This window comes from Callospermophilus lateralis, chromosome 19 (genome assembly GCF_048772815.1).
Source record: "Callospermophilus lateralis isolate mCalLat2 chromosome 19, mCalLat2.hap1, whole genome shotgun sequence".
NCBI lineage: Eukaryota > Metazoa > Chordata > Mammalia > Rodentia > Sciuridae > Callospermophilus > Callospermophilus lateralis.
Window position 1 is genome coordinate 29,691,367 of NC_135323.1, and position 17,247 is coordinate 29,708,613.

General features: G+C 51.5%; 1 protein-coding gene across 1 annotated transcript; it reads left to right on the forward strand.

The window, feature by feature from the left end:
• Positions 1–535: 535 nt before the first annotated feature.
• Tfr2 (transferrin receptor 2) lies at positions 536–13,837 on the forward strand. The gene is made up of 18 exons (XM_077106071.1): positions 536–568; positions 841–1,093; positions 1,198–1,384; positions 6,387–6,527; positions 6,606–6,717; positions 6,824–6,946; positions 7,290–7,406; positions 7,514–7,653; positions 7,990–8,153; positions 8,707–8,826; positions 9,244–9,326; positions 9,410–9,473; positions 9,570–9,637; positions 9,721–9,797; positions 9,876–9,960; positions 10,049–10,276; positions 10,654–10,794; positions 13,565–13,837. The coding sequence occupies exons 1-18, from the start codon at positions 536–538 to the stop codon at positions 13,835–13,837; spliced, it is 2,409 nt and encodes an 802-aa protein (XP_076962186.1).
• The last annotated feature ends 3,410 nt before the right edge of the window (positions 13,838–17,247 follow it).

Genomic DNA, 17,247 nt, shown 5'->3' on the forward strand with positions numbered 1-17,247 from the left:
GTTTAGGATTCACTAGGGCAGTATCAGGGCAGGGACAGCAGCCTGGGCCTCAGGGGACCTGCAAGCCAGCTGCAGAAGGGTCCAGATATCTTCATGGTGAATCTTGCATGGGGTTGAAGGGTTTAGGAAGGGATCCCGAAGGTCACTGGGAGAGTTGGAAACAGGAGAGGTACCCATATCCTCTTCTCCCTGGTTTTCAGCCACCTCCCCCACCCCTGACGGGAACTAAGAGGCCAAAGTCTGCTCCAAGGTAAAAAAAATATTGATTGTTTTGCAGCAAGGGGACAGGAGGGTGCTGTGGAGGGATTGGCAGGGGAGGCGCAGCCCCTTGTCCTCTGGCCTGGGCTGGGGGCCCTCTGGAAGGCTGGACTGAGGCCAGGACTACGCCCCCACCCTTGTGTGTGTGGAGGGGTGAGAACTGGCCTGAGTTCAGACTGCCTGCCAGGGCTGATAAGGGGCCCTCGGGGGCTCCCACAAACGGTTTATCACTGAGGGGGGGTGTTGTAGCCTGCAGGGCTCAGGAGGGGGCACAAGCATGGAGCGGCTTCGGGATCTACTCCAGAGAGCGGTAAGACGAGTGGGGTTAGAGGATACCTCAGGCCTTCCATCAGGTCCCCTGGCACCTCCAATCCATAAAACCGACCCCTTCTGACCAGCATCCTGACCCTTCTCCCTCCTCCTCCTGTTCCCCTCTGGCTCCTCCCCTCCAGCCTCCTTCAGGCTCCTCTCCCTGCCTGGTGCTCATTCAGCACCCCAAAGTCACAAACACCATTATTGCCAGATCCCTCCTCTTCCCCCAGGCCTTTTCCCCTTATCTCATGCCAGTCCTGTCCCCCACAGCAACAGTTGTCCCCACAACGCTCTCAGACCATCTACAAACGTGTGGAAGGCCCCCATCAGAGGCGACTGGAGGAGGAAGAGGAAGACAGGGAGGAGGGGGCCGAGCTGCCTGTCCACTTCTGCCCCATGGAGCTGAAGGGCCCTGAGTCCCCGGGCTCTAGAGCTGGGCTGCCAAACCTCATACCGTGGGCAGCAGCAGGACGAAGGGCTGCCCCCTACCTGGTCCTGACTGCCCTTCTGATCTTCACTGGGGGTGAGTCATGCCCTTGCCCCGCAGTGAAGGGCCTGGACTGGGGGAGATTTCTGGTGTCCACAGAGGGGCACAAGGAGAATCTCTTCATCTTGCCCACCCACCAGCCTTCCTTCTGGGCTACGTGGCCTTCCGAAGGTCCTGTCAAGCATGTGGGGACTCCTTGTTGGTGGTCAGTGAGGATGTCAACTATGAGCTGGGCCTGGACTCCCATCAGGGCACTTTGTACTGGAGCGACCTCCAGGCCATGTTCCTGCGGCTCTTGGGGGAGGGGCGCCTGGAAGACACCATCAGGTAAGATCAGCCTGCCCCCTTCCTGGTCCTCAGTGTCCTCTCCCCTCAGATTGGCTCCCTTTCTGTTTGCCCAGGCCCCTGGTGTCTGGTGTCTGGTCCCCTCCGAGTTCTTCCACCTGCTTCATTGGTCTCCTGGTTCATTGGAGGGATGGCAAGCACCTAGAGCTGAGCTCCAGGGGGCTGAGTCTCTGAGGGTGGCATATTTTGGAGATGAAGACGCTAACTGAATGAGAAGGGTCAACATAAGGCAGGACAAACCCAGAAAGGTCCTGCGTGCTGTACCTGGGGGCCAGGATACCAAATTGGCAGGAGGGAGCTCTGTGGGACTCAGCGGAGGAGTGTTTCAGGAGATAAGGAAAAAAAAAAAAAGTGAAAGCATTTGTAGGGACAGACCCCCAACTACATTGCGGGAGGATGCCAGCCAGACTATGCAGGCCTACGGTGCAGCAAAGATAGCCTGTAGTCCCTACACCCTACGGGAAGGAGCCCAGCTAGGTCCAGAGAAGAGGTCAACCCACTCACGGCCCTCATCTGGTTGGGAATCATGTTCAGTGGGTCCTCCTGGGATTTCTAAGTAAATAATATAAATTGTAGTGAGCAAGAGACACTTATTCTCTTTTCTGATGCTTGTATGTTTTATGTCATTTTCATTTCTTACCGCATTAGAGACAGCATGAATTTGGATATTGGTGATGGTAGCTATCTTGGCCTACTTCCTGATTTTAATAGGAATTTTTTTAATAATACTTTGTTATTGAGCATGAAATTTGCTACAGACTTTGTATGGCTTTCAAAAACTTCAATTGGCCAGCTGCAGTGGTACACCCCTGTAATCCTAGGAGGCTCAGGAGGCTGAGGCAGGAGGATCGACAGTTCAAAGCCAGCCTCAGCAACTTAGTGAGGCCCTACACAACTCAGAAAGACCCTGTCTCTAAATAAAATATTAAAAAGGGCTGGGGATGTGGCTCTGTGATTAAGCACAATCCCCAATACCCCCAAAAAATTGAATTAAAGAAGTTTCTATTCCTAGCTTACTGAGACCTTTTTATTTTATTTTATTTTTTTACAGTACTAGGGATCAAACTCAGGGCTTCACACATGCTAGCCAAGTACTGCTCTACATTGAACTACATCCCCAGCCCAAGACCTTTTTATTTTATTGATATTATGTAATGATCAGGAAAGGAAAAACAGTATGGAATTTTAAAAAAATATTTATTTTTTAGTTGTAGTTGAACACAATACTTTATTTTATTTATTTATTTACTTACTTACTTATTTATTTTTTTTTTTTACTGGGGATTGAACTTAGGGGCACTCGACCACTGAGCCACACTCCCAGCCCTATTTTGTATTTTATTTAGAGACAGGGTCTCACTGAGGTGCTTAGCACCTTGCTGTTGCTGAGGCTGGTTCTGAACTTGAGATCCTCCTGCCTCAGCCTCCCGAGGCACTGGGGTTACAGGCGTGTGCCACCATGCCCAGTTTTATTTATTTATTTTTATGTGGTGCTGAGAATCGAACCCAGTGCCTTGCACATGTTAGGCGAGCACTGAGCCACAACCCCAGCCTTGGAGTTTTTTTATTATTATTATTATTATTTATGTACTAAGAAGAGACCACATGATTTTTCTTTTTTAATATTTACATCATAATTTGTATTCATATATTTCTTAATTTAAACTTGATCAAGGAATGTTATTATGTTTTTGATACACTAGTAGAAACTTGATCAAGAAGTTTTTTCCTTTTGCTAAAAGACCTCAAATCTGTGGCCTCTACAACATTTAGGGATTTTGTTTGTTTTCTTGAGCAGCACTTGGCAGCCCCAGGACTGGCTGAGGAGGTGGATGATTTGACAAGTCTAGGAACATGGTTAGCACTGTGGCTCCATCCCAGGCAGGGAGGAGAGGGTGGCATCTCGGGGTAGGGCGATGAGCTGATGTGAGGCTCTGGTTTGGCTAGGAGGGGAGGGAAAGCAGAGAGAGAAATTGACGGATGTGGAGAAACTGGACAATCTGGAATGCCTGGGTTCAGGAGCAGATATGCAAGGGTGAGGGAGCTGGTTGGAGCCTGAAAAGGTCTAGTCAGAGAATGGATTCTGGAGCTTTGAAGTCGGATCTGATAAACTCTCACTGTTTCTCTTGGAGTCTGCAATACTTACCACAGTGCCTGGTACTTTGTGATTTCCAGTAAATCCTCAATGGATAAATATTCCAGAGATGGAGTTCTGGGTAACAAATGACAAGAGCCAGGAAGTGACCAGGGAATTGTGTTGGTGGTAATATGGATGAAGTCTTTTATTCATTTACCCAACAAATTTTTTAGCACATGCTATGTGGCAGGTACTAAGCTGAACTGGTGGACATCTGACATCACAGAGACCAAAGCAGTCTGCCCCTCCTGTTATAGAGCTTGCAGTCCACTGGAGGAAATCAATAGGAAACTAACAGTCACATTCACGACCATATAATCATTACTGGGATCATGGCTTTGAAAGAAAAGTAAAGGGTGTGACAAATGACCATTATCAGAGGACCCGATTTAGACTGAGGGTCTGGGAAGGATTCCTTGAGGAACTGACAGCTGAGATCTGAAGGATGAGTAGTGTGCCAGGAAAAAAGTAGGTGGCAAATCATTTCAGGCCCCAAAATGACATGTGCAAAGGGTCTGGAGCATGGACCTGAACTTGGCTCTCCAGGGCTACAAACGTTGTTTTAGACTTTTTTTTTTCCTTTTTAAAATATTTTTAGTTGTCTATGGACACAATAACTTTATTTATTTATTTAATTAATTAATTTATTTATTTATTTTTTATGTAGTGTTGAGGATTGAACCCAGTGCCTCACATGTGCTAGGCAAGCGCTTTACCACTGAACCTCAACCCCAGCCCTGTTTTGGGCTGTTTCATTCAATCAAAAATCTTCATCTGAATATGTAAAGATGTTTTCTCATCACTGTTTCCTAAACTATACAGTATGACAACTCTTTCCATAACATCTACATTATATTAGGTGTTATAAATACTCTAGAGATAATTTAAAGTATCTGGGAGGATACATGTGTACTATATGCAAATATAACTATGCAATTTTATGTAAGGGACTTGATCATTAGTGGACTTTAGGTGCAAGGGTCCTGGAACCAATCCCTTGTGGATACCCAGGGATGAGACCCAACATGTAAAGTTGTTTTATATGTATGTGTAGGTTTTTAAAAACAGTAATGTTGGGAATGGTAGAGTGTGTGCTTAATATGTATAAGGCACTGGGTTCAGTGGTTCAACCCCTGGCACCTAAACATACACACACACACACACACACACACACACACACACACATACAATGCTTGTGTAAAATGCTTTTTTTTTTTTTTACTGGGGATTGAACCCAGAGGGCCTTTACCACTGAGCTACATCCCCAGCCCTTTTTATTTTTTGAGACAAGGTCTCACTATGTTGCTGAGGCTGGTCTCAAACTTGCAATACCCCTGCTCAGCCTCCCAAGTCACTGGGATTACAGGTGTGCACCACTGTGCTGGCTAAAAATTATTTCTAAACTTAAGCAATATGGAAAAATAAAAGTTCTTTTTTTAAAAAAACTTTTTTTTAGTTGTTGATAGATGTTTATTTCATTTATTTATATGCGGTGCGGCGAATCGAACCCAGTGCCTCACACATGCCAGGCAAGTGTGCTACCACCGAGCCACAGCCCCAGCCCCGAAAAATAAAAGTTTTTACAAAATCACTCCAAGACCCATTAATCAGATATAGTTATGGTTGGTGTGTTTTTAATTTAGATTTTTTTTTAAACTTCACACAATGTTTTAAAGTTCTGTCTCTATTGCTGTGTAGTCAATTGTTCCTTGCTGCCACACAGGACTTCCGGTGCAATTACCATATTTTATGTACCCATTGATTGACTGGGTGCAACTCCAAACAAGCACTTGAGATTCTGGATGGGAACTGAGTTGCAGGGAAAGACATGGCCTTGAGCCCATTGACCATCGTGGTCCTTGTGAGAGCTGAAGATGGTGGCAGAGACTAAGGGGTCTCATCCACAGAGATTCTGATGCAGTGTAGCACTGGGGACCATGGTGAGGTGTGGAGGGGAATAATAAGCTAAATGCTATAGTCCTCAATGAGAATGGATGATTGGTCAGAAGCTACCAACAGTGAGGAGGGAAGGGCTGGAGAACTGGATGGCTGGGTTTCCGTAAGAAGAGAGTTTCACCCAGGAGAAATGGTCAGAAATCAAAATGGAGAACCAGGAGCATCTCACTGCAAACCCAGGGCAATGAGAACTGAGCCATGCTCTCTCAAGTCCCTCTGTGGACTCAACTAAAAGCCAGGTCTCTGCCCAGGACAGATGTAGAAGGGGTATTCTGTGATGATCAGTGGGGACAGGACTTTGTTTGCCACAGAGGGCACAGTTGGAGCCAGATGACAGGTAAGCCAGGGACAGCCCAGGACAGACCGTGAGATGGAAGACCAGTAAGAGTTAAGGTGACAATCTGTGGGTGAAAACTATGACAGAAGGTGCTGTCTGCAGTAGACCACGTGATTCAACATTAAGGGTCCCAACCTTGATGCAGTGTCACCAGGAGGCCCAGGTGGAGGAGGAGGTGCAAAACATGGTCTGCTGCCTGGGCACACAGGCCCACCTCTGCAGGTGCCTGCGGGCAGCGCCCCCATGCCCCACATGCAGGGGGAAGCAACATGGATCCAGGAGTTTGGTCACAGCCAGGACAAAGCTAAGGGATGGTGGACAGGCTCCCTGGCTAAGGTCGAGTAGGAGGCCCTGGAGAAGATGCGGGCAGAGTCCTGGTGGTGATGGGAGAGAACAATCCATAAGGAGAGTCCCCAAACTTAGCCCCTCACTGGCCCTACCCTGGGATGACCCCACTTCTCTGGTATCCTTTTCTGCTCCTTCCCACTCCTGCAGGTTCCTGATGGTCCACCCCTGTCCCCTTCTGGGCTTCAATTTCACCTCTCTCCACTCAGGGAAACCAGCCTTCGCCAACGGGTGGCCGGCTCCCCGGGGATGGCTGCCCTGGCTCAGGACGTTGTGGCAGCGCTCTCCCGCCAGAAGCTGGACCACGTATGGACAGACACTCACTACGTGGGGCTGCAGTTCCCCGACCAGTGAGTGCGTGGGGCAGGGGCGGGGGCGGGGGCGCGCGATGGGGGTGCGCTTAGACGCTCACCTCCCCTGCTCTTCAGGGCTCATCCCAACACTCTGCGCTGGCTCGACGAGACCGGGAGGGCCGGGGAGCAGCTGCCGCTGGAGGACCCCGACGCCTACTGTCCCTACAGCGCCACCGGCAACGCCACGGTGAGCGCCTCTTGCCCACCCCCAGAATGCGGAGCAGCGCGCGCACTTCCCGGGGCCGCGGAGGAAAGATGCGGGCAGCAAGCCTCACGGTCCCTGGCGTCCCCAGGGAAAGCTGGTGTACGCCCACTACGGGCGACCGGAAGACCTGCAGGGCCTGCGGGCCAGGGGCGTGGAGCTAACCGACAGCCTCCTGCTGGTGCGTGTCGGAGTGACCAGCTTTGCCCAGAAGGTAAGTGTCCTTGGATCGGGCAGCATGCAGAGCGTGCGGGCTGGGAAACCCAGGGGTTGACCTAACCATGGGAAGCTTCTAGAGGCTATAAAAGGAGAAAGGAAAGATCAAGCATCCTGCTGTCATATATGACAAGTTAGAATAAAAAAAAATGGTGGCCACAAAATCGGGAGGTTCCTGAACATCAGATGGGGGGTTAGAGTCTGTAGGGGGGGCATCGAGGATGCACACCCACTGTGGCCCTCTGATAGGCCAGCCGATGCCACGGAGGGCCCATTAAGGATGGTCAGCAGCAGATCAAAGGGACTATTTCACTTTTCCTTGCTTTCCTACCCTCCCCCAGGTGGCCAGTGCCCAGGACTTTGGGGCCAAAGGAGTGCTCATATACCCTGACCCAGCAGATTTCTCCCAGGACCCACACAAGCCAAGCCTGTCCAGCCACCGGGCTGTATATGGACATGTGAGTCTGGGGAAGCCAGTAGTGCTTTTCTGAGGTCCAGGCCACACAGGTCCTTGGAAATGGGGCTAGCCCAGCCCAGTTTCAGAATGGGCACTCTTTTCCCACAGGTGCATCTGGGAACTGGTGACCCTTATACGCCTGGCTTCCCTTCCTTCAACCAAACCCAGTTCCCTCCAGTGGCATCCTCTGGCCTCCCCAGCATCCCCGCCCAGCCCATCAGTGCAGACATTGCCTTCCGCCTGCTAAGGTGAGGGGAGACAGGGAGGCAGAGAGTGGGATGCAAACTAGAAAAAAGGAGACTCCTTTTCTGAGTGGACCCGTTTTACTAGGGTCCAGCATTTAGCAAATAGTGCTCTCACTAGATTTCAAAACCCATCTCTGCTGGGCACCCTGGAGCAGGGCACAACCTGTACAACTGCCCAAGGCTGCCCTAGATGCGCTACCCCCACCCCAGATGGGGTACAGCTGCAGAGACCTGGAGGCCAAGGGTGGGAGAGAGAGTAAAGCGGGATCTCTGGGTTCTTACGTAGCCTGGACAGCTCTCTCTGCCACTTCTAATCCTTTCTGCTCTATCCCTTTCCAGGAAGCTTAAAGGCCCTGTGGCCCCTCAGGAATGGCAGGGGCGCCTCCCAGGCTCCCCTTATCGCCTGGGCCCTGGGCCAGGCCTGCACCTAGAGGTCAACAACCATAGAACCTCCACTCCCATCAGCAACATCTTTGGCTGCATTGAGGGCCTGGCAGAGCCAGGTGGGTCTCCCTTGCCCAGCACCCACAGCTTGTGGGAACAGAGCACTTGCTCATAACCCCTGCCACACGGAGCAGATGTAGGAGGCCCTGGAGAGGGAGCAGGAGGGGTACCCAGGGGAGGGAGACTGGCAAGTAGAGGCTGAACTGGGACTGATGGGGGTTGCAGTGAGGAACCCACATGACCAGAGACAGAATGGGCAGCATTGCTGGGGAGTAAGCTCCTGAGCCTGGGAGGTGAGTAGACACAGGTGGGATGGACGGGTTATTTATAACTGAGACTCAGCATAAAAGAGGTCTAGTTAGCTGGATGACTATTCCAAATACGACTTCATGATGGTGGGGAATTGAAGTAGGTTGTTGACCTGGAGAAGAGGGCACCAGACACTTGGGGAAGAGTGTGGCCCTGTTAAGCACCCAGATAAGCACCAGGGAGAGGTGCAGGAGGCCTGTGATGACCCTCGGGTGAGGATACAGGAGGTGGGAGTGGGGGTGCAGGGGGAAGATTTTGGGTACTTCCAGTGAAAGAGGTGGGACCCAAACACATCCTTTCCAGATCACTATGTTGTCATCGGGGCCCAGAGAGATGCATGGGGCCCAGGAGCAGCCAAGTCGGCTGTGGGGACAGGTATACTACTAGAGCTGGTGCGGACCTTTTCCTCCATGGTGAGCAATGGTAAGGTCAGGGCCTGGGCCTGGGCTGGGAAGAGCTGTTGGGTGCAGCTGCAGGGGTGGGGCAGAAAGGCAGTTGGGAGCTCAGAGCAGAGGGAGGTCACTGGGACCTGGGCTCCACACCTGGCACCTCCACAGCCTAGCATGTGGCCTTAAGCAAGTCACTTCACCTCTATTTTTTCATCTAAAAATGAAATAATGGTGTCTTTGGGTCTGAGTGGAAAGTTAAGCAGAAATTCCATATATAGCATCATCCCCATCACTATTATAGTCAAGTCAGGGCAGATGCAGGGAAAGATGGGCTGGGATGGGGGTTGATGAGAGGGAAGAGGAGACCCCTTGGGGACCAGGACAGAGGAAGACAAAGGGGGATCTTTGGTGGTTCCCAGAAGAGCCCATCCTTCTTGTCCCCTCATCCCAGGCTTCCGACCCCGCAGAAGTCTTCTCTTCATCAGCTGGGATGGAGGCGACTTTGGGAGTGTGGGCTCCACAGAGTGGCTGGAGGTGATTTGGATCCGGGCAGGTAGCCAGGGGGTGGGGAGAGGTATGGCGTGGGTTCCTTCTCCATACTCTTCCCCCACCCACAGGGCTACCTCAGTGTGCTGCACCTCAAAGCTGTAGCCTATGTGAGCCTGGATAACGCAGTGCTGGGTGAGCTGGGGCAATGCCACCACCTGGCCCCCTCAGGCCCACCCTGGCCCCTGGGCCCATTCCTAAACTGGTATGCCTCCCTCCTTTCTCTTCAAGGGGACGACAAGTTCCACGCCAAGACCAGCCCACTGCTGATCAGCCTCATTGAGAACATCCTGAAGCAGGCAAGAGATGGGTCAGGAAGAAGGGATGAGGGGAAACTGCGGGGCAGGGGCAGGGCCTGACCACACCCTCCACCTGCCCTCAGGTGGACTCTCCTAACCACAGTGGGCAGACTCTCTATGAGCAGGTGGTATTCACCAACCCCAGCTGGGATGCCGAGGTGTAAGTTGGGGTGGGGTGGGAAGCAGGGGGTTGGGAGGAGCCTGAGCCCACGGAGCCCCCCAACCTACCTGCCCCCAGGATCCGGCCGCTGCCCATGGACAGCAGCGCCTATTCCTTCACGGCCTTTGCCGGGGTCCCTGCGGTGGAGTTCTCCTTCTTGGAGGTGAGACTTTCTGGCCCTGCCACAGGGCACCAGTCCCTGGGCTTGTGGGAACCACGCCCCTGGCCCTAGCCCCTCCCTGTCCCGGCAGGATGATCCGGCGTACCCATTCCTGCACACGAAGGAAGACACATACGAAAACCTGCACAAGATGCTGCAAGGCCGACTGCCCGCCGTGGCCCAGGCTGTGGCCCAGCTCGCTGGGCAGCTCCTCATCCGGCTGAGCCACGACCACCTGCTGCCCTTCGACTTCGGCCGCTATGGGGACGTGGTCCTCCGGCACATCGGCAGCCTCAACGAATTCTCTGGGGACCTCAAGGTCCAAGATGCCAACCTTGCTCCCAGCCTCTGGGGGTTGCGGGTGCTCTATCCTTATAGGGTGCTGCCTAGGTCAGGGAGTCCAGCTCCTCAGCCCCCCTCCCTCAGTCCTCGGAGTCTAGGTCCTCTGATTCCTGCCTCCAGTCACCCTATCCCCGAGGACACAACCGGTACCTTCCAAGCCCCAGGCATCTGTCCTCTCCCAACCTCAAATGTCCAGGGTCTTCTCCCTGCATCCTATCCCCAGTCCTCTGTCCCTCTATACCTCTCCCATCCTGCAAGGCCCAGGGTCCCAGCTCTGTCCCCCGGCACCTTGACCCTATCCTAGGCCGGGGTCCCGGTCCCTGCCTTCGGCCCCAGCCCGCGCCTTGCCCTCAGGCCCGCGGGCTGACCCTGCAGTGGGTGTACTCGGCGCGGGGAGACTACATCCGGGCAGCCGAGAAGCTGCGGAAGGAGATCTACAGCTCCGAGGAGAGGGACGAGAGGCTGATGCGCATGTACAACGTGCGCATCATGCGGGTGAGGCCCCGCCCCTCCTGTCCCTTTCCGGTGGCAGCGCAGACACCTTTACCTTAGCGCACGCGCTGCTCTCCAAGCTCGTGCTCGTCGTTTGGCTGCTCTTTCCCTGTCCGCCCGGCGCGCCTTGTTGTGGACATAGTGCTCACAGACCAGCCAGGCTGGAGGAGCTGCGGGGTCACAGAGGCAGGCCCTGCAGAGTGATGAAATGGACTGGCGGGACCAACCCAGTTCCCACTTACTTCTCCCGCCCCTTTGGAGGGACAAAGCATAGTCCACAGTACAAAGGGCACTGGGTTATAGCCTGGGAGGTGCCAAAGACCAAAAGAATTGGCAGGGTGGAACGTTCTCTTCTGATAATGAGGTGGGTGGAATCCTGGGAGGCTGCTTGGAGTAGGGGTCAAGTAAAGTTAAGCGCTGATTCCCTCGCTAATCCTTCCTGTGTAGCTTTGAATACTTGGAGGTCCACCGTCTCCAGTTCTTATCCTTCCATTTTCTCACCGTAAGAATTCAACCCCTCAGGGAAAAGGTCTATAGGATAAAATTAGAAGCAGGATCGATCATCAGCAAGTTTGGGGTGAACAGGAAGTCAACAGTGTACGCCACACGTGCACAGGTGTGCCAATGCCCATGTCCTTTGGCGTCACTCATTCAATTTACAAACCTGACTTTCCTGCTCTTTCTCCTTGCCTTCAGGATCTCCTCTTCCTTCTCTCTTGATCCCTTATTCTCCACTTCCCTCTGTCCCCACCACTGAGATATACGTGGACCTGGGGCGATCCAAGAGATTGGCTATGTTTCGTTCTCATTTATAGGTCTTGGTTTAATTTCTGATACCTTAGACTCCAAGGACGAACCCCTGCCCCCATCAAGGGATAAGGAGCACCTGTGTGTGCGGACGCTTAGGGAGGCGAAGGAAAAGACTAGGACTTAAGAGCCAGAAATACAGGGCTGTGCTAGACCCAAGGAATTTTGTGGCTCTAAACCAGCAATTGGCAACCTACAGGCAGCAGGCCACATTCAGCATGGAGCCTGCTTTGTAAATAAAGCTTTCTTGCAGCACAGCAATGCTCATTGCTTTTCATATTGTCTGTGGTTGCTTTCATGCTCCAGTAGCAGGGCTGAGTAGTTGGGTCTTGAACAGGCAGAACTTCAGTTGGTTCAAAGAAAAGAGGACATTTCAGGGTGGAGAGACCCAGAACAAGGGCAATAAAACAGGTCTGGCATCCTTGGAAACAGGGCATGGACCAGCAGAGCTGGAATAGAGGCCCTTTAGAGAGGCAGAGGAAGAGAGTGGCAACCCAGAGAGTGGCTTAGGGGTCAACAGTGGGAGGCCTCCAATGCCAGGATAGGAAGTTTGGATTTTGGTTCTGGGCATCAGGAAAATCTGGAGCCAGCAGATGATGTGGGCAAAGTGGAGTTTTTAGAAGGGATTTTGACCAGAGAGTAAATGGATGAGAAGGGAATGAGGTTGAGAAGGCTGAGCTCTGGATGAGGATGGCAGGTGGACAGACTGATGTGAAACATTTGGATGGAAAAATAGGGTATTAAAGGAACAGAAGCTGCCATGTGCTAGGGGCTTTACTTCACTTTGCCTAATACAACTTCCTAGACCCAGTGAGGTTGCTAGTATTGTATGCAGATAATGAGGCTCAGAGAGACTAAATAACTACCTAAGTTACAAAGAGCGATAGAGCTGAAATTGGGGCCAGGTGATCTGACCTCATAGCCTGTACCCACCCCACACTCACCTGCAAGGTTGAGAGCCCAGGCTGTGGGAAAGATCAATGCTCTTAGCAAAATGAGGACATAAAGCAGGGTTTTTGTCTTTGTTGTGTGGTGCTAGGGATTGGCCCCTGGGCCCCAGGAGTGCTAGAAAAGTGCTCCCCTGCTGAGCTATATCTTGCTCAGGTATTACTTGCTCAGGTTTTGGAAGAGATTGGCTCTAGTTTGTGAGTGGGGCTATGTCCAGGTGGCCCCTATCCTGTGGGGCAGGATTCCAGTGGATGATTTGGTGAGGAGATTTGGCAGTGTGCCCACAGAGGTCCTTGAAGACAGAGAGACAGATGAGCTCTGTGTGCAAATACATTGAAAAGATGTGAGCATCTGAGGTCCCCTTGTAGAGATTATGTTTTTTTCTGGGGTGGTGCCTAGGCAATGATGATTTAAAACCTTCCCTGGGTAACATCCATCCAGGGCTGAAAACGTGGGAATATAGGTAAAGAAGGACAGAGGGAGATCACACCTTGAGATCTGCCCACAGATGGGGTCAGAAAGGTGGAAGAATGACCAGGAGTGAGAGCATCTGGGGAAAGAGGGAACAGCACTGTGGCAGAGAGTGACAGTGTGCTTCATCAGGACTGGGCTGTCTCTTGACCTTTGCTCCGTGGACATTGGCAGAGGCGGGGCAGAGTGACGGTGCGGGGAGTGCGGTGTTGAACGGCAGGGCAGCAGGAGGTTTTGGGCAGGTGCGAGAATGGATGAGGGCGACTGGGGCGATCTAGACGCAGCTGTGGGCGCTGGGCATAGAACGACGAGAACAGAACCCAGCACAGCTGGAGGAGGCATCCTCCCCGGCTGCTGGTGATGTCACAGGATGGCTGCTCCTGATTGGATGGCTAAAGGGAGGTGGGGATAAGGAAGCCGCTGGACAATATTTTTGAAGTAGGCACTGGGTTCCCAGGTCAGCTAGGAACGGCTGGAGGGAGGCGTGGTTGGCACCTTCGCCCTGGGCACAGGGTCCCCACCCCGACCTGATTTCCTCTTGGTGCAGGTGGAGTATTACTTGCTGTCACAGTACGTGTCGCCGGCCGACTTCCCGTTCCGACACATCTTTCTGGGCCATGGAGACCACACGCTGGGCGCCCTGCTCGACCACCTACAGCTGCTGCGCTCCAACAGTTCCGGGGCCTCCCCCAAGTTGTCCCAGGCTCTGGGCTTCCAGGAGAGCCGCTTCCGGCGCCAGCTGGCCCTGCTCACCTGGACGTTACAGGGGGCAGCCAACGCGCTTGGAGGAGACGTCTGGAACATTGATAACAACTTCTGAGGCCTGCCTGGAACCCCACAGGCTCCTGACCCCTGCTGAGGAATCTTGATCTCCCTGCTTGAGTGGTGCAGGGCGAAGGAGGTGACCCATGTACCTCTCACTGCGACCGATTTCTCATTAACCCATCCGATCTCTCCACCGGCTCTGCGCAGACACCCACACACCCCTGGTCCTACAGTGCAGATGAATAGCTCATCCGTAGAGTGACGGTGAGCAGCATTCTTTGGGGTCATTACAGCCCCCTTTCCATTTCAGGAGCAGGGTCCCCAGTACCCAGAGCCCACTCTGAGAGCTTTGCTGGGCTCTGGGACCTGGCCAGTTCCCTTAATGGGAGAGACAGCTTTAGGGCCAACAGGTGGTCTGTGGCGGGAGGGGCACCTGTTCGGATGGCAATAAACCACCTGGTTATATGTTATTCATAAGCACTTTATGCTTCCTCCTGTCCCCCTTCCCCCGCTTACTCCTCCCTTGAGACCTGGGGAACAGAAGGGGTCAGAGAGGATGTGTGTAGGACACAGCCTCCACTGGGAGCATCGAGCTGTGTGTTACCTTGGGAAACTGCCTGAGCAAATGATGAAGGCCTGTTGTGGTTCTCCGAAGACCACCATGGGGCTGGGCTGGAGGACTGACATTGGAACCAGGGACAGCTACATTATTTGCAAGGCCTGGTGCACAGTGAAAATGAGGGACTTTTGTTCAAAAAGTGGAAACAGCGCTTTATTCTCCCACAGTCTCCACCTGTCTGGGTGTTTTGTCACACTCTGGCATGGAGATGCTTAGCATGAGTGCAGACCCTCCCAGGTACCCAGGCTTCTGCTCCAGTTTGGTAGAAAGAACCTGTGTGCCTAACCCTGACCTTCCTTGTTCTTGTGCCCAGTCCCCTGCTGGGAAAGGAAGATGGCAGCTCTTCCCTCGTAGAGGCAGGGGGTCAGCAAAAACTCACCCCTGGGATGCAGGTGTCTCAGCATACGCTCCAGCTCACTTCACTTCTCTCTCTCTTTTTTAAAGGTGTTTGTAGTTTTATTCTACTACTACTTTTAAATATATCAAGTAATTCTACATATATAGAAGGACTAGATATTCCACATGAGCACTCGTCCACTATGCACACAACAACTGGTAAATAAATTGCACATGTAGCAATGGTTTCCTTCTAAAACATAAATTCAAGATGATATTAAGAATTTCCAGCCAGGCATGGTGATGCATGCCTGTAATCCCAGTGGCTCTGGAGGCTGAGGCAGGAGGATTTGAGAGTTTGAAGCCAGCCTCAGCAACAGTAAGACACTAAGCAACTCAGTGAGACCCTGTCTCTAAATAAAATATAAAATAGTGCTGGGGATATGGTTCAGTGGTCAAGTGCCCCTGAGTTCAATCCCTGGTGTACACACAAAGAATTTTCAGGGGCTGGAGTTGTAGCTCTGTGGTAGAGCGCTTGCCTAGCACATGTGAGACACTGTGTTCAATCCTCAGCACCACATACAAATAATAATAATAATATTATTATTAAAAAAAAGAATTTCCAGGTGGCTAGCTCAGGAGGAGAACTTGCAGAAGGATCACAAGTTCAAAACCAGCCTCAGCAACAAGGCCCTAAGCAACTTAGCAAGACCCTGTCTCTAAATAAAAATATAAAAGGGCTGGGGATGTGGCTCCATGATTAAGCACCCCTGGGTTCAATCCTTAGTACCAAAAAAAAAAAAAAAAAAAAAAAAGAATTTTTCAGACAGCAACTTCAGAGCATAAACTCCAAATACTGGGTTCCCTTATGAGAATGGGTCCTGGAAGACTAATGGTCACACATCTACTCGATTGGCCCTGCCTTGGACATCTGTCCCTGGAATTGCCTTTGGCCAATCTTTGTCCACTGACAAAGTCTGAGCTACAAGAGGGCAGGGGATTGTAAGTGCTGGTGCCTTTTTTTTTTTCTTTTAGTCACAGCTTCTGGAGGCACAGTAGTGGCCTCTTTTTCCCTGGGCAGTGATATAATCTTAGGGCCCATCTCCTGGTCATCTGCTCCCAGCATGGCATGAGACACCTCACCTAGCTCATCAGGACACTGGGAAATAGTGGCCACTGAGGTTAAGGTCTGGGATGCCCCTTCTGGGTTCAGGATGAAACTGCCCTCTTTAGCCCCATGAGCCTGACTTGGTGGATTCTGGGGACTCTAAATCTCAACTATTTGCTTCCCAGACATACACTCCAGAGAAAACTTCCTAAATGGCCCCACTTCTTCCCCTTGTCTCTTTGTTCCTTACAGCAGACAGAATAATGGTCTCAGCAGAGGAGCCTACTTCCTAATCCCTGAAACCTGAAAAAGAATGTGATCTTGCATGATGATGTGACTAAAATTTAAGAGATGGGGAGTGTTATGAGCTCAATTTGTGCCTCACAAATTCACTTTTTTTTTTTTTTTTTCTCCCTCAGGGATTGAACACAGGGCCACTCAACCACTAAGCCACTTCTCCAGCCCTTTTTGAATTTTTATTTAGAGACAGGGTCTCATTGAGTTGCTTAGGGCTTGCTAAGTTACTGAGGCAGGCTTTGAATTCGTGATCCTCCTGCCTCAGCCTTCAGAGCCACTGGGATTACAGGCATGCATCATCACGTGTCTGGCCCAAATTCACATCTTAAAGCCCTAACTCCTGGAACCTCAGAATGTGACAATATTTGGATATAGGAACTTTAAAGAAGTGAACTAAGTTAAAATCCAATCCAGTCTCACTGGTGTCCTCATAAGAGGAACTCTGGACACACAAAGAGGCACCAGGAATAGAACACTGGCCTAGCAGAGGTGAGGCCTAGCAGAGGTGAGGCCCCGGGTTCCATTCTGAGCAGTGGGAGGAAAAAAAAAAAGATGGAGGGAGAGGCCATGAACCAAGGAACACAGGTGGACTCTCCAAGCTGGAAAAGAGCAAGGAATCAGATGCTCCCTGTTGCTTCTAAGAGAAATGCATCCCTGCAACCAATCTTGATTTTAGCTCCAGAAGCCTCATTTTGGATTTTTGGCCCCTAGAATTGTAAGAAAATAAATTTATGCTTTTGTTTTTTCTGATGATGGAAATTGAACTCCAGACCTCACACATGCTAAGTGTCCACTCATGCACTTGAGCTATACCCCCAATCCCAATTTATGCTGTTTAAAGCCATTCTCATGATGTGTAACAACATCAGCTACAGGAAATGAACACTTTCCCGTTCCAACTGCTGCAAGCTCAGTATTGTTTTCTAAAAAGTTTGCTTAAAAGGCAGTCTATGTCCCAAGCCCATCTGGCCTCCATCCCATCCCTTCACAGCTGCGTTTCTGGAAGCTTTCTGGGTCCCACTGGTCGTCAGTCCTCTTTACAGGTACATACCACACAAGGATCATTAATCTGTGCTCGACTGCATTTTGGGGGCCCAGGCCCAGC

Coding starts and splice junctions, on each gene's coding strand:
- Tfr2 (XM_077106071.1), top strand. CDS start 536: ATGGAGCGGCTTCGGGATCTACTCCAGAGAGCG. Junction 7,407..7,513: donor ACCGGGCTGTATATGGACAT/GTGAGTCTGGGG, acceptor CTTTTCCCACAG/GTGCATCTGGGAACTGGTGA. Junction 9,474..9,569: donor CCTGGATAACGCAGTGCTGG/GTGAGCTGGGGC, acceptor TTTCTCTTCAAG/GGGACGACAAGTTCCACGCC.